Raw genomic sequence first — 14,639 nt, 5'->3', positions numbered from 1 at the left:
CCCGAGGAGAGTAGCCTACGGGTTTCTGCCGGGGTCAGCGAGGGAACACAGGAGCAACCACCAGCAGTTTCATCTGCTCTTTGGACACTACAGTGGCCTGTGTCTTCATATCACTGTAAATGGACTTATTTTCTTTTTGACAGCATCAGCGCTCCGCTGGGTGCTAGATATGCGGCGGAGACTGCGTCCGCTATGGCCCACTTTCTATTTTTAATTTTTAATCTCCCCAGTTAAGCTATTTGGATTTGGATTTGGATTTCTTGACGGAGGTTACCAACAACTCTAAGTCATCTGACCTGAAGTTCAGTGATGGTTGTTGTTTCTGCTCCATTTTCAGGGTATGTTTCATTAAAAAAAAAACTACCAAAAACAGCGATTAAAGCCGTTTAGCTCGGCGAGATGAGAAAAGTGGCATCGGTTGCTAGGTATAGACATAAAAATTGATAATCGATGTTGGATTGAGTATTTAGGATGTCCTTACTTGAGATAAGATAGGATAGAGTAAGATAAGATAGGGTTCCTAAAGTTAGTTAGGATTTGCTTCTGTAATACCAAATTGAGAAAAATCCTATCTTTGACTCTTCCTATCTTGACTTAAGACTTAAGATAGGAAGTTTCTGTAATACGGCCCCTGTTTCTTGGACCTTGCTTGTCACATCGTATAGAAGCTTTTATTTTGAAGATACAGGAAGTCTTGTGTGCTACTCGTAAAAACATCCGGGTAGTACCTCTCCGCTGGCAGAGCGTAAACAATCAAAGTAGCTGTTTACTCACTTTAAACTGCTGTAGACGTTAAAATATACTAATCAACTAAAGATGATTTAAGTGTATGAATATTCAAAGTTCACAGTTTAGGGAGAAATGTCACAGTATGGATATGGGAAGCTCAAAGGTAACTATTTTCCTAAAATAACGGTAACGTTTAGTGGTTGACTTTACAGTAACGTTAGCTAACGTCATAGCGCTAGCATTAGAAGCTAAGTGTTGTGTTGTCGAAAATTATTATTTTTAGTATAAACAGTATAGTTTATGTATACTAACGCTAATGTTAGTAACTGTTGACTAACTTAGTAGCTTCAGACTACCTACTGATAACGTACTGTTAACTTAAGTTGCATTACAGAAAGGTTCAGTACGTTAGCTGAGCTGTACTTACTTATAAATACCGTATTGATAACAACCTAACTTTGTTCCTTTATATTATAGAAAATGCGACCCAGGGAGCTCCCGCCTCTTCCACAGGTTAGTCAGAGAACTCCAGGTGTGATTAGCCCAATTAATCCAAGTATGTGCAGGGACACAGTATACAGGGTAGTTGTTTATTCATAGCATCCACAAACATAATCAGAAAGGTTTGAGTCGTCTGACCTCTGCCCTGAGTAATCCCAAGTCCTGGCGCGTTTAGGAACACAGATTTAGCCAAGGATTTAACAGTGTCAGCCAAGATGTGATGTGTAGCTTCACTCCACTCTTGTCTGATTCTTGGGTGGGATTGGCCAGAAAGACGACGGTAAGCTTCCCTATCTTGGCTGTCTTGTCTGACTTTATGCTGCAACTGAAATTTTCTGACAAAGCTCATACAATGTTTGTAGGAGACTTTAAAGAAACTCTTCCTTTGCCTCTCTTAGCTCATTGTTAATATGTTAAACTAAATTTAATGCAACCAAACACCTTTTGAATCAAATTTTACTAACTGCTGGGCGTCAGGTTCGTTGTAGTTCTCAGCATGGTTGTTGGTAGTAGAGGTGTATTAGGTCAACTTGTAAGATTTTGCACAGAACTGTAGTTAGGGCCCGAGCGCGAACCGTGCGAGGTCCCTATTGAATTTGTAAAGATAATTTTTTTTTCTTTTTTTTTTTCTCTGCAAAGTAAGCTCCATTTTGGGGGCCTAAACATACTCGAAAGCTCACCAAACTTTGGACACATGTCAGAACTGGTAAAAAATTGCGTATTTTATGGGTTTCGTGCATGGGCGTGGCAAAATGACTCGCTAGCGCCACCTAAAAAATTGGAAAAATGTAACCCCTCGTTCACGTTCAACCTACATGCACGAAATTTTCTGGGGACATGTATCATATCAAGACATCTGACATCTGAACCAAACCATGCTCACATCTGAACCAAACTTTACGTGCTTGATAACTCTCCCACCCCGCCTGACATCTACACGCCAATACCGATTTATATTCATAGCGGCAAGTGCTGTGTAGCTCCACATAGGGGACACAGGAAGTGACATATAACACCTTCATGCAGCGTCAGAACCGCGTAGCAAAATCATAGCAGCACCAGCAGAGCTCCAGAATATGCAACGCGGCTGGCTCACACCTGGATGCGCTACAAGTGCGAGGGCCCGCCCAATGCTGTTTGCAGCTTTAATTAGGGCCCGAGCACGACCGTGCGAGGAAATTAGCCCCTCGTTCACGTTCAACCTACATGCACGAAATTTTCTGGGGACATGTATCATATCAAGACGCACAAAAAAGCCTCTAGAACCCATACCCTAAAGTCAACAGGAAGTCGGCCATTTTGAATTTTACGTCCATTTTTGGATAATTTACACACTTCGTACTTTAATGAACTCCTCCTAGGGATTTAGTCGGATCGACATCAAATTTCTGCTGTGCCTTCTAAAGGCATTGACGATGAAAAGTTGTGCTATTTGCGAGTTTTTGTCAATGGGCGTGTCCGTGGCGTGGCGTCAAAGATCAAGTCTTCGCCATGACACAGGAAGTTGTTGTAACTTCAGTGTATATGCTCACATCTGCACCAAACTGTACATGTAGGATGAGAGTCCCGCCCTGAACACATGTACATGCTGACATTCACCCACAGTCATAGCGCCACCTGCTGGCAACAGGAAGTGACTTTTAACGAAGCAGCCCCCGCCGCACGTTTCACCTACGTGCACGAATTTTCTGTGGTACGTGTATCTTGTCCAGACGCACAAAAAAGCCTCTTGGAGCGATGCCCTAAAACCAACAGGAAGTCGGCCATTTTGAATTTTACGTCAAATTTTGGATGATTTACACACTTCGCACTTTAACGAACTCCTCCTAGGGATTTAGTCCGACCGACCTCAAATTTGTGCTGTGCCTTCTAAAGGCATTGACGATGAAAAGTTGTGCTATTTGCGAGTTTTCGTCAATGGGCGTGTCCGTGGCGTGGCGTCAAAGATCAACTCTTCGCCATGACACAGGAAGTTGTCGTAACTTCAGTGTATATGCTCACATCTGCACCAAACTGTACATGTAGGATGAGAGTCCCGCCCTGAACACATGTACATGCCGACATTCACCCACAGTCATAGCGCCACCTGCTGGCAACAGGAAGCGACCTTTAACGAAGCAGCCCCCGCCGCACGTTTCACCTACGTACACGAATTTTCTGTGGTGCGTGTATCTTGTCCAGACGCACAAAGAAGTCTCTTGGAGCGATGCCCTAAAATTTAGGGATTTAGTCCAACCGACCTCAAGTTTCTGCTGTGCCTTCTAAAGGCATTGAAGATGAAAAGTTGTGCTATTTGCGAGTTTTCGTCAATGGGTGTGTCCGTGGCGTGGCGTCAAAGATCAAGTCTTCGCCATGACACAGGAAGTTGTTGTAACTTCAGTGTACATGCTCACATCTGAAGCAAACTTTACGTGCTTGATGACTGTCCCACCCCGAAGACATCTACACGCCAATACCGATTTATATTCATAGCGGCAAGTGCTATGTAGCTCCACATAGGGGACACAGGAAGTGACATATAGCACCTTCATGCGGCGTCGGAACCGCGTAGCAAATTCACAGCCGCACCGGCAGAGCTCCAGAATGTGCAACTAGGCCGGCTCACACCCTCTTCAATTTCATTAGGGACGTCGCACGGTTCGTGCTCGGGCCCTAATAACAGGATCGGAGCAAAAACAGTTCTGGAAAAGCCTTAAAAAGCATTGATTTCATTTTCCTCAAAAAAGCTTCAAAGGGTTTTCAACAGGATATTTTGACTTGAATATTTTACATAGAAAATGTTTTTGTATGTGTGTGTTTTAATAAAAACCCCCAGGTAGTTTGGTTCCAGACCTCTGACCTTTTGTACCTTTCTAATTACTTAATCCATTCAGTCATTCTTCAAGTGTCTGCTGCTTATCCAGATTTCAGGTTATGGTTAATGATTAATTAATTGTATTATTAGGATGTATTGTTACATGCTGCTGGGGAGTATAGACAAAACTGTGATGTAAATATCACAGTTTTCATTCATATTTTTCAGACTTTGGCAGGTGGAACTGTGAAACAGGGATAAAACTGTGTTTAAGACTTTGGTTAAATAAATCTGGTTGTATGTTATGAGTCATGGATGTGAAAATGAACATACAAACAGAAAGAACAAAACTGACTTCTCTTTTTGTCTCTTAAGCGAGCGCAACGAGCACTTCCCACAATGCCGAGGTAGGTGAATGTGTTACTTAGCTACTGTGATATAATGTCGTCTTAATGCTGAACAGTCAAACCAAACCTTTCTTCTCTCTTTTGTGGTATGTGTGGAAACATGAAGTGAAGACACAGTTGGTGAGTCAGGATTTAAAATATAGAAAGGAGGATATTTAGCATCTCATATTTGTACTTTAATTGATTTAACTTCTCATTATTTATCATCTTGCACAGGAGAAGAACCAGCACCAAAACATAAGAAGAAGAGGGTGAGAAAAGAGACGAATGAAGTCGATGATATGGATGGTACATTACACTCACACACAAGCGCGCGCACACACACACACACACACACACCTGCATCTGTGCAGCATCTAAAGTGATTGTGTTTGTCATACCCACAATTTAAACTTTTTATTTACCTGGATTTAAAGGGCTAGTTCATCCCAACATGAAAGCTCACAAGCAGGAATCAGAAATATTATCAGCCACTTTTGAAATGTATGGGCTAAAGAAGGAAGAACATTCGGCTCATTCAGGCATCATTTAATGTAAATAATCCAACGAAGGTTAAAGTCAAGGGCAACTAGACTTGGTTGAAGATACTGGAAGACGTTTCGTCCCTCATCCAAAGGACTTCTTCATTTCTGACTGACTGGCAGGGAAACTCAGCTATTTATCCTCAGTGGGGTCGTTTGCCAGGATCGTCAATACTGCTGGTTCGTTAGTGTTCCTGGTTCCTGCCCTTGACTTTAACCTTCGTTGGATAACTATGACCTGGATGACTGAGAATCTTCATAGACAATGTAAATAATGTTATTCAGTGTTCAATATATTTAAACAAAAACCTTTTATGCTTGTTTGCATGTCTTGGTATTTCAAAGGTATCGACAGACGACAAGAAACACAAAGTTTACCACAGTCAGTGCTCAATACAAAACCCCCACAGTTCAACCACCCATAAATGAATCCTTATCTCAGTTCAAATCTCTCCTCTAACCCATTGACCCGTCCGATGCACAGACTGTCACTCAGGACGCACTGGTGAGTTTGGTTTCAAACATCACCATAGAAATTCCCTGAGCGGCCTGCTGGGTGTGTGCGTATGTGCTGGTGTGTGCACTGCGTCACACACAGTGTTGTTGATGGTTTTCCACAAAAATAAAATCTGTGACTTGAGTGAGTCCAAAGAAAGAAAGGTTGTTTTCCTAATTTAAAAAACATAAAAGAACATTATAACATGGGTTTGTAACTTAGAAAACTTCTGCTGTTTCCTGTTTAGATCAGGGGATGGAAATGGGAGGCCTGGGCAGCCGGAGGAAATCTGAGATCGGCGAGCAACTTACCCTTGAAGCCACAGTGGACGCCCCCCCACAGAGAAGGAGGAAGAAAAAGAAAGCTGCCACTATAGGTAAAGACTGAGAACAACACGTTTCCCTGTAAATGCTGCATTTCTGCATTGTCGTTCTCAACGTGAAATGTTGGAGTTTCATTAGGATGTAAATGATGCAAACTAAATTTTGGAGGCTTTTCAACCTTCACAAGTAAACAGTCTCACTCTAAAAAACATGGCAAGTAGCAAGATTACTGCTCAACTATAAACACCCACAATGGCCAGCTCACATGTCCTTAAGCAAGACAGAAGAAGAAGATCTTAAAGATGTGTTCATTCGTGGTTTCAGATCTTGAAGATGACCAAGCCAACCTGGTGAATGGAGATGCAGCAGATCAGACCTCTGACGGACAAGAAGTGGTCAGAAAACCAAAAAAGAGAAAGTAAGAAACAAAGAAAATAACAATTATTGGAGAAAAATTAGCTGGTATTAGCTATATGTGCTGCAAATGTCTGTTCCTGGAACATTATAGTTGTGTTTTAATTGTATGCATAAAACCCTGGGTTGAGTTATGTTATTGATAGTTTACTTTTTATTACTTTTTATTATGTGTCTGCAAATGTTTTTTTTTCTGCATGTCAAAGTGCCATGTTGGAAAGAGTTTGTTTTATGACACAATAAAATGATACCAAACCAAAACAAATACTACAAAATGAGAAAATTTAACAAACAGTTGAGTTAATATGGAAATAAGTTACAGCAAGATATATCCTAGATGGTACATTTTTCTCTACAACATTTATTCTTATTTCAGGAAGTCAAAAGTCGCGGAATCGCAGCTTCCCGATGAGTTGGATGTAGAAGAGGATGATATTATTACTGACACCCCTCCTCCTATCCCCCAGCATTCCCTTTTTTCAGCTCCTCAGGGTCAGAGCCAGCCGGTGGGGAAGGTCTTTGTAGAGAGGAACAGTGAGTACTGAAAGATGTGGTCCATTCTGTTCAAGAGGTGGTATTATGCTCATTTTCAGGTTCAAAATCTTAATTAGGGGTTGTACCAGAACAGGTTTACGTGGTTTAATTTTCAAAAAACACCACATTTTTCTCATACTGCACATTGCTGCAGCTCCTTTTTTCACCCTATGTGTTGTACGCTCCGCTTTTGAGCTACAGAGTGATGCATCTTACTTGTACAAAATCTTTGTTGGGAGTTGCACATGCACAGTTCCCAGGTAAGGACTACTAGCCAATCAGAAGCAGAGAAGGGCGGGTCGTAAGAAACAAGGAAGTGTGATCCAAATCAAAGCTGCTTCAGACTGCGACCATAACCTAGCAGATGGTATAAGTTACTCAGAAGTCCACAACCACACAACATCATTGTTCCACATCTTACCATAAACCACTACAAAAATCACCATATTTCAACTCAATTTTACATAAATATTGGCCGAACAATTTGAACGTTTGCATTCGGGTGTAACGTTAGCATTATAGTTATAACTTTAGCTGTTTTAGCCAACGTTTACAACACCTATGTACTTGAACAGTCTGTGAAGTTACATTGCCGTGCATCGTCTTTTAGGACTAAACGTTGAACTGTTGCCGGTGTTGTGACGATCTAACGTTATGTTGCCTTGCCGGAAAAAGCTACCATAGCGCAAATCGATAGACTCGACCCTACTCGGACCTGCTCCGTTTTCCATTGCAGATAGTACCCAGAGATAGTACGTAGGTTGTCGTCATAGCGACGCCACACACAACTGCCGCGACGTAATGTTCAATGCAACACACACACCAGCGATCCACACAGCTTTGTCTTTTTTAAGTTAAAACGTTTCAACATTCCTCAGAATGTAAAGACAGATAAACGGTATGAAAACCTTCCAGCTGTGTTTTCCTCTGCCGTTGTTGCTGCAGCGGTCTGTGTGACGGCGGGAGCAGAGGGCTCTGTGAGCGGGCGGCTGGCACAGGCTCCTCCCGCAGCCGCTTGTGGAAAATATTCAAGCACATTTTTGTTCCGATCACTTCTCGTAAAACTGTCAATATTCGAAATCTACACAGCTGATTTCTCACCTCAAAACTTCTCAGAAGTGGATTTAGTGATGAAATTCCATACGAAACCGTAAAATATAAAACTTTCTGTTGCTGGCCTCTGTCTGGTGCACGCAATGATGATGCAGTGAATAGTGAATATTCTCTCGGACTAATCAGCAGTCTGTCGTGTCTTCACGTTACATTTTAGTATCCCTCAGCTCGCTTGGAACCTCGACGGAGGTGAGGTGATACGAAAAAAAGTACCTGAAAGCAGGTACAGGTACAACATTTCTACAATGGAAAACCAAACAAAGGCTAGTCGAGCCAAAGGGCTTCCGCTCAGACTACCTTGGTTTGAGGGCGTGCCTGACCCCGCTAGTCGCTTGGCAAGCTTTATGACGCGTTTTCATTGTGACGTCAAAAGTGAAGGACGTGAAGGGCTGGACTACAAATGAGCTGTTTTCAAGCGGTTCAGAGCAGTGCTTTCTGTGGGAGATGGGAACTCCCTTTGGGCTGGGCTTTGGGCTTTTTCACTTTGCAAACCTGTTAAATGCACAAAAGAGATATAACTCAATAATGGAGAGAGGAAAAGCCAAAAAGCACAATACCACCTCTTTAAATGGCTAAAGTGTGTGTGTGTGTGTGTGTGTGTGTGTGTGTGTGTGTGTGTGTGTGTGTTTTGACACGCAGAATGTTTCCAGGCTGCTGAGCGATCAGACTGGAGGAAGACCAGCGACCAGATGGAAAACATGACAGACTTCCAGCAAATTCAGCTGCTCTGGACCACCAGAGATGTTTCTATCAGAGTACATGAGGGCTTCAGGTGAAGAAAAAGTGTCTTTGTGCTTGTAAATTACACCCCCACCTGCAGCCCACCCCAAATGCTTCTCCTCTCCTTTATATCTGGTTGCAGAGTGTTTGGTCTGTATTGTCATGGCTTCCTGGCGGGCTACGCTGTGTGGAACGTGGTGGTGGTGTACATGTTAGCCGGGCAGTACCTCACCGCTCTGTCCAACCTGCTGGAGCAGTACCACAGCCTGGCTTACCCCTCCCAGTCTTTGCTCTACATGCTGCTGGCCATCAGCACGGTCGCCGCCTTCGACAGGTAAAGCTGGGATTGTGCTTCTGCCAAATCTTAACAACACGTCTTTAGGAATCACATGCCTCTGAGCTAAATCATTCCTTTCATCGATGCATGTTTTGCCCATTGTAAAACAATGATATCAAACTCATGCGTCTGTGCTGCTGGAAACTTGCAATAAGGAGGAGTAATGGCGGAGAGGAAAAAAGTTCCACAGCGTGACTTCATTTCATGAGGAAAGATGACGGCAGCGCTAGTTGTAATGTCTGTAAGATTGTAATTTCAACTAAGAGTGATATGCTTAAACATCTTCCTATGCAAGTCGGGCTTAAATTCCAGGAATGCCATGTATTTACCACTACGCACTAGTGCCTCTGCTTCACAGCTGAGCACCAAGTCTGTTACCCAGGGGAAATATCCTGCAACATTAGTGCCATGCAGGCAGGCTTTATTACAGTACTTGAAGTCAGTACTTCTTCCACAAGAGTATAAAAACTTTCAAACAAACACACAAACTTGATCTCTTCTAAAAACAGATTTATTCTGTGCTCTAATTTCTCTCAATCAGCAAAAATACATAGGAGGAAATTGAAACACTCACTCGCCTTTATATGCAGGCAACAGTTTGTAATTTAAAAGCTTGTATCTTGAAAATGATGCAAAACAGTGCGGTGCCTGAGACAGGACAAAGATGTCATCTATGAGATAAAAGAGATTGCCATTCGAGAAATTAGGTTTCTTTAGATAGATGTGTTAAGAAATTATATAAATTATATGAAACCAAATGTTGTTTTGAATATTATTGTTACTTTTTCATTAATAAACAACAGCCACATGAAGAAATGAAGTGCTACATGATATCTCATACTCCTGTAATACATTATTTTACATCTTGGGAGGGTTGGCTCATCTGGACTAACATAACAAAGTAAATGAAGAAATTCTCAAACACTATCACATCTAGTGCATCAAGTAACGACCACTGACAGCTACTAGGACAATGTAAGCCTCACTGTTTCTGCACCACAGTCCATTATAAACCACATAATACATAAAGTTTACAAAGGCATTGGCTGGTAAGAATCAAGGCTCCTCTTGCTTAATTAGATAAGCAATCTGCAAATATTACCAAAATGTCATTTGAATTTTTTGAAATACAACAGAAACACAAAGTAGTACTGACAGCCATAATTTCAGCATGTGGTAAAATGGTGCAACATTTTAATGGGCATTTAGCATGTGAAAGTACAAATTGCATATTTGTGTGCACACTGGGACACTATCCAGTAACATTTTTTAATGCAAATTCGGAAAGTATTTATTATTGGTCACGTGATAGGCACACGGTCTTGTTATATATCACCATTAGCAGTAAAAAGAAATACATGTTTTCCACCTGTTTTAGAGGCGGCTGTGGCTCAGGAGGTAGAGCGGGTTGGCCGTTAATCGGAAGGTCGGCGGTTCGATCCCTGGCTCCCCCTGGTTGCGTGTCGAAGTGTCCTTGGGCAAGATACTGAACCCCGATTTGCCCCTGGCGGCTATTCCGCCAGTGTATGAATGAGTGTGAATGTTAGTTTCCGTTTGACACTTAGGCTCAGTGTATGAATGTGTGTGACTGGTGAAGATGTAGTGTAAAAGCGCTTTGAGTGGTCGAAAAGACTAGAAAGGCGCTATACAAGTACGGAGCATTTACATTTACACCAGGGTAGTAAAAAGTTTAGCTGCTAATCTGAGCTTCCCTGCTGTTACCGTTTCATTACCAATAATATTCATCAGCTGTTTGTCTCAGGAAGGTAACGGCGCATTTCTGTCAACGTGACAAAGCCATAACAGAGCGCTGGAGAAGAACTACATGAAATTACAATCCAACTACATATTTTTTCAAAGTTTAGCTGGCTGATCTGAGCTTTGATGCTGGAAGCTGCTGCTTTATTGCCAATTAGCGATCAGCTGATTCTCATGAACGTAACATACAAAGCCAAAAACCGAGCGCTGGAGAGAGAGAGAGTAACTACATGAAATTAATAACATAACATCACAACTGAAAGCACAGCGCTGGAGAATAAACCAATCCAACTAACAATAAATGTTTTTCTACCAGTCAGTAAAAGTTTAGCTGGCTGATGCTTCCATGCTCTATGCTAACGTTACGGTTTTATTGCCAATTAATGTTACTGATCAGCTGATTGTCCTGCTAAGTAACCGGCAAAGCCAAACCACAGGCTGGAGAATAAGTAGGCGCCATGAAATTAATCCATATTTCACACCACTGACGTGAAACATGTCACAGCTCTCTGTGATTATGGCCAGCTTCTAGCTAAAGCTATCAAACAACAGTTTTCATTTGCATCGCTAAGGTCTGACAAAGGTAATTACCTGTCCAGCAGAAAACAGACAACTTCAGCACCGCTTTGAAAACATCTGTCCCACATTAACGTTATAGCCTTCCATCTGTGAAAATCCACAAAATCCGTGATTGCTGCAGCTGTCTGTCCGGACTCCGCTGTCGGCTCTCCTTCTAAAATAACACGTGTGTGCTCCTTCAGTTGTCCAGATGTCACTTCTGTTCTTACTTCTAATAAACCAGAAGACTACTTGGAGACTGTATATTACTATTAATACTATTATTAGTCCCTCTTCTTCTTCTTTGTACATATTCGATGTAGTGACGGGCGTCTACACTACACGGAATTACACAAGCAGAAGAAGAACACCGTGATGACAAAACGCGTTCTGTAGCGCCGTTTGTTCGTTGACCGCTACGGTAGAAACATGATGACAAAATACAGCGACCTCCATAGAAGGGGGTGCCTACGGTTATGTAGATATACAGTGGGTACGGAAAGTATTCAGACCCCTTTAAATTTTTCACTCTTTGTTTCATTGCAGCCATTTTCCAAAAATCAAAAAAGTTCATTTTATTTCTCAGTAATGTACACTCAGCACCCCATCTTGACAGAAAAAAACAGAAATGTAGAAATTTTTGCAAATTTATTAAAAAAGAAAAACTGAAATATCACATGGTCATAAGTATTCAGACCCTTTGCCGTGAAACTCATATTTAACTCAGGTGCTGTCTATTTCTTCTGATCATCCTTGAGATGGTTCTACACCTTCATTTGAGTCCAGCTGTGTTTGATTATACTGATTGGACTTGATTAGGAAAGCCACACACCTGTCTATATAAGACCATACAGCTCACAGTGCATGTCAGAGCAAATGAGAATCATGAGGTCAAAGGAACTGCCTGAAGAGCTCAGAGACAGAATTGTGGCAAGGCACAGATCTGGCCAAGGTTACAAAAAAATTTCTGCTGCACTTAAGGTTCCTAAGAGCACAGCGGCCTCCATAATCCTCAAATGGAAGACGTTTGGGACGACCAGAACCCTTCCTAGAGCTGGCCGTCCGGCCAAACTGAGCTATCGGGGGAGAAGAGCCTTGGTGAGAGAGGTAAAGAAGAACCCAAAGGTCACTGTGGCTGAGCTCCAGAGATGCAGTCGGGAGATGGGAGAAAGTTGTAGTAAGTCAACCATCACTGCAGCAATCCACCAGTCGGGACTTTATGGCAGAGTGGCCCGACGGAAGCCTCTCCTCAGTGCAAGACACATGAAAGCCCGCATGGAGTTTGCTAAAAAACACCTGAAGGACTCCAAGATGGTGATAAATAAGATCCTCTGGTCTGATGAGACCAAGATAGAACTTTTTGGCCTTAATTCTAAGCGGTATGTGTGGAGAAAACCAGGCACTGCTCATCACCTGTCCAATACAGTCTCAACAGTGAAGCATGGTGGTGGCAGCATCATGCTGTGGGGGTGTTTTTCAGCTGCAGGGACAGGACGACCGGTTGCAATCGAGGGAAAGATGAATGCGGCCAAGTACAGGGATATCCTGGACGAAAACCTTTTCCAGAGTGCTCTGGACCTCAGACTGGGCCGAAGGTTTACCTTCCAACAAGACAATGAAACTAAGCACACCGCTAAAATAACGAAGGAGTGGCTTCACAACAACTCCGTGGCTGTTCTTGAATGGCCCAGCCAGAGCCCTGACTTAAACCCAATTGAGCATCTCTGGAGAGACCAGAAAATGGCTGTCCACCAACGTTTACCATCCAACCTGACAGAACTGGAGAGGATCTGCAAGGAGGAATGGCAGAGGATACCCAAATCCAGATGTGAAAAACTTGTTGCATCTTTCCCAAAACGACTCATGGCTGTATTAGATCAAAAGGGTGCTTCTACTAAATACTGAGCAAAGGGTCTGAATACTTATGACCATGTGATATTTCAGTTTTTCTTTTTTAATAAATTTGCAAAAATTTCTACATTTCTGTTTTTTTCTGTCAAGATGGGGTGCTGAGTGTACATTACTGAGAAATAAAATGAACTTTTTTGATTTTTGGAAAATGGCTGCAATGAAACAAAGAGTGAAAAATTTAAAGGGGTCTGAATACTTTCCGTACCCACTGTAAGTGTCTCATTCTAAGGTAATAAAAACATAATGGTTCATTATGTAAGGTCTTTATACACCACTGAAAACATAGTTATGGATCTTATATTGCATTTCTGTCAATAGAGCCTCAGAAGTATTACACACTGAACCTTTAACAAACTGGAGTGAATTATCCAGGCTCCAGGGTTTACTGGATATCTGGAGGTCTCGGCCTCTGCTGCTTTAATTCTTTTTAAACTCCCCCAACTTTATGGAATACTAACTTTCATAGAATGCTTTTTTACTTACAGTGAAGCTGCTCAGGAATGTATGTATTTTAGGAGGACTGCAGCTGAAAAATCTGTTGTTTTTTAAGAAAGTGTAGTCTTATGTTCTCAGAGTTAACCTGGCCAAAGGCTCAATGGCTCTGCGGGAGTTCATCACGCTGGACCCCGTCGCTCTCGCCTCATTCTGTGAGTCCAAGTTAAAATCCGCCCCTTCAGCACAGGGTCTTTAAGGGTTATCAGTGCTTTTCCTCTCATACAGATGGTTTCACTTCACACTCTTTGTTTATTTGGTTTCATCCAGTGTATTTCTCCGCATTGGTCCTCTCTCTGAGCCAACAGATGACCAGCGATCGAATCAACCTGTACCCAGTCTTCAACACAACCTTATGGTGAGCTCACTGAATCATATTTCTCTCACCATGAAGCCTGGATATGGTATCTCAGGATCTCCTTTTTCTTCTCCAGGCCACCAGGGTCGGAGCACCAGATTCTCCACCCGTGGGTGACCGTCAACCTGGTGGTGGCGCTGCTGGTGGGGCTGGCCTGGATCTTCATTGCCACCCGACCGGAAACAGACTACACAGAGTGTGAGAGAGAATAGTCTGTGTTAAATACTGTTTTAATATCAAATTGGGTTTTTTAAAAATCTGCCTTAATTATTGATTCTATTATCTTGTGCTTCTGCCTCAGGTTTTCTGATGGCAATGGAGATTGAGCCTCCCAAACCAGACGAAAGATCGGAAATGACTGCCTGAGGAAAAAAGAATTCTGTAGCCTGTATCTGCTGTGACACCTACTGCAGAGCTTTGTTGTGGTTGTTTTGCACATATTTGTTTTTGCTCTGTATTTTGGCAGTGAACTCTGAATGTGTTAGATTATTTTTGTATTTTTGAAATGTGAATGTGCTTGTCTCTTTTTAAATACAGACTTTTATCCAACAAATCCAACAGCACTTCTTTATTACATTCTACAGGAATTAGGTGCTCATGCATAAAACCTATTGATACTATAGATAGATATATATAGATTTTCATAATCTGTACAGAATGTGACCTTACCAAA

At 42.2% G+C, this 14,639-nt stretch overlaps 1 protein-coding gene across 3 annotated transcripts; it reads left to right on the top strand.

Moving 5' to 3' along the window:
* The first annotated feature begins 713 nt into the window (after positions 1-713).
* Positions 714-14,526, top strand: tmem237b (transmembrane protein 237b). 3 transcript variants are annotated; one of them, XM_038722424.1, is made up of 14 exons: positions 715-892; positions 1,207-1,242; positions 4,400-4,431; positions 4,538-4,551; positions 4,648-4,719; positions 5,696-5,824; positions 6,096-6,189; positions 6,562-6,719; positions 8,472-8,604; positions 8,695-8,886; positions 13,690-13,763; positions 13,879-13,966; positions 14,043-14,164; positions 14,268-14,526. In XM_038722424.1, the coding sequence occupies exons 1-14, from the start codon at positions 830-832 to the stop codon at positions 14,330-14,332; spliced, it is 1,272 nt and encodes a 423-aa protein (XP_038578352.1). In that variant the 5' UTR covers positions 715-829; the 3' UTR covers positions 14,333-14,526. The 3 variants fall into 3 exon arrangements, 2 of the variants coding, with proteins under 2 accessions (XP_038578352.1, XP_038578360.1); XR_005444818.1 differs by lacking the exon at positions 14,268-14,526 and having other exon boundaries at positions 714-892; positions 13,676-13,763; positions 14,043-14,163; XM_038722432.1 differs by lacking the exons at positions 715-892; positions 1,207-1,242 and adding an exon at positions 1,249-1,510.
* Positions 14,527-14,639: the final 113 nt, after the last annotated feature.

The sequence above is a fragment of the Micropterus salmoides genome, unplaced genomic scaffold (assembly GCF_014851395.1).
Source record: "Micropterus salmoides isolate LMB-PRFRI ecotype aquatic unplaced genomic scaffold, ASM1485139v1 Ms_hic_scaffold_1, whole genome shotgun sequence".
Classification (NCBI taxonomy): domain Eukaryota; kingdom Metazoa; phylum Chordata; class Actinopteri; order Centrarchiformes; family Centrarchidae; genus Micropterus; species Micropterus salmoides.
This window is presented reverse-complemented; position numbering and strand designations above follow the sequence as displayed.

Bases quoted from the DNA above. Each gene is read 5' to 3' on its own strand.
- tmem237b (XM_038722424.1), top strand. From the start codon at position 830: ATGAATATTCAAAGTTCACAGTTTAGGGAGAAATGTCACAGTATGGAT. The intron at 893-1,206 runs GTAACTATTTTC...TTTATATTATAG, and splicing joins TGGATATGGGAAGCTCAAAG to AAAATGCGACCCAGGGAGCT. The intron at 6,720-8,471 runs GTGAGTACTGAA...TTTGACACGCAG, and splicing joins GGTCTTTGTAGAGAGGAACA to AATGTTTCCAGGCTGCTGAG.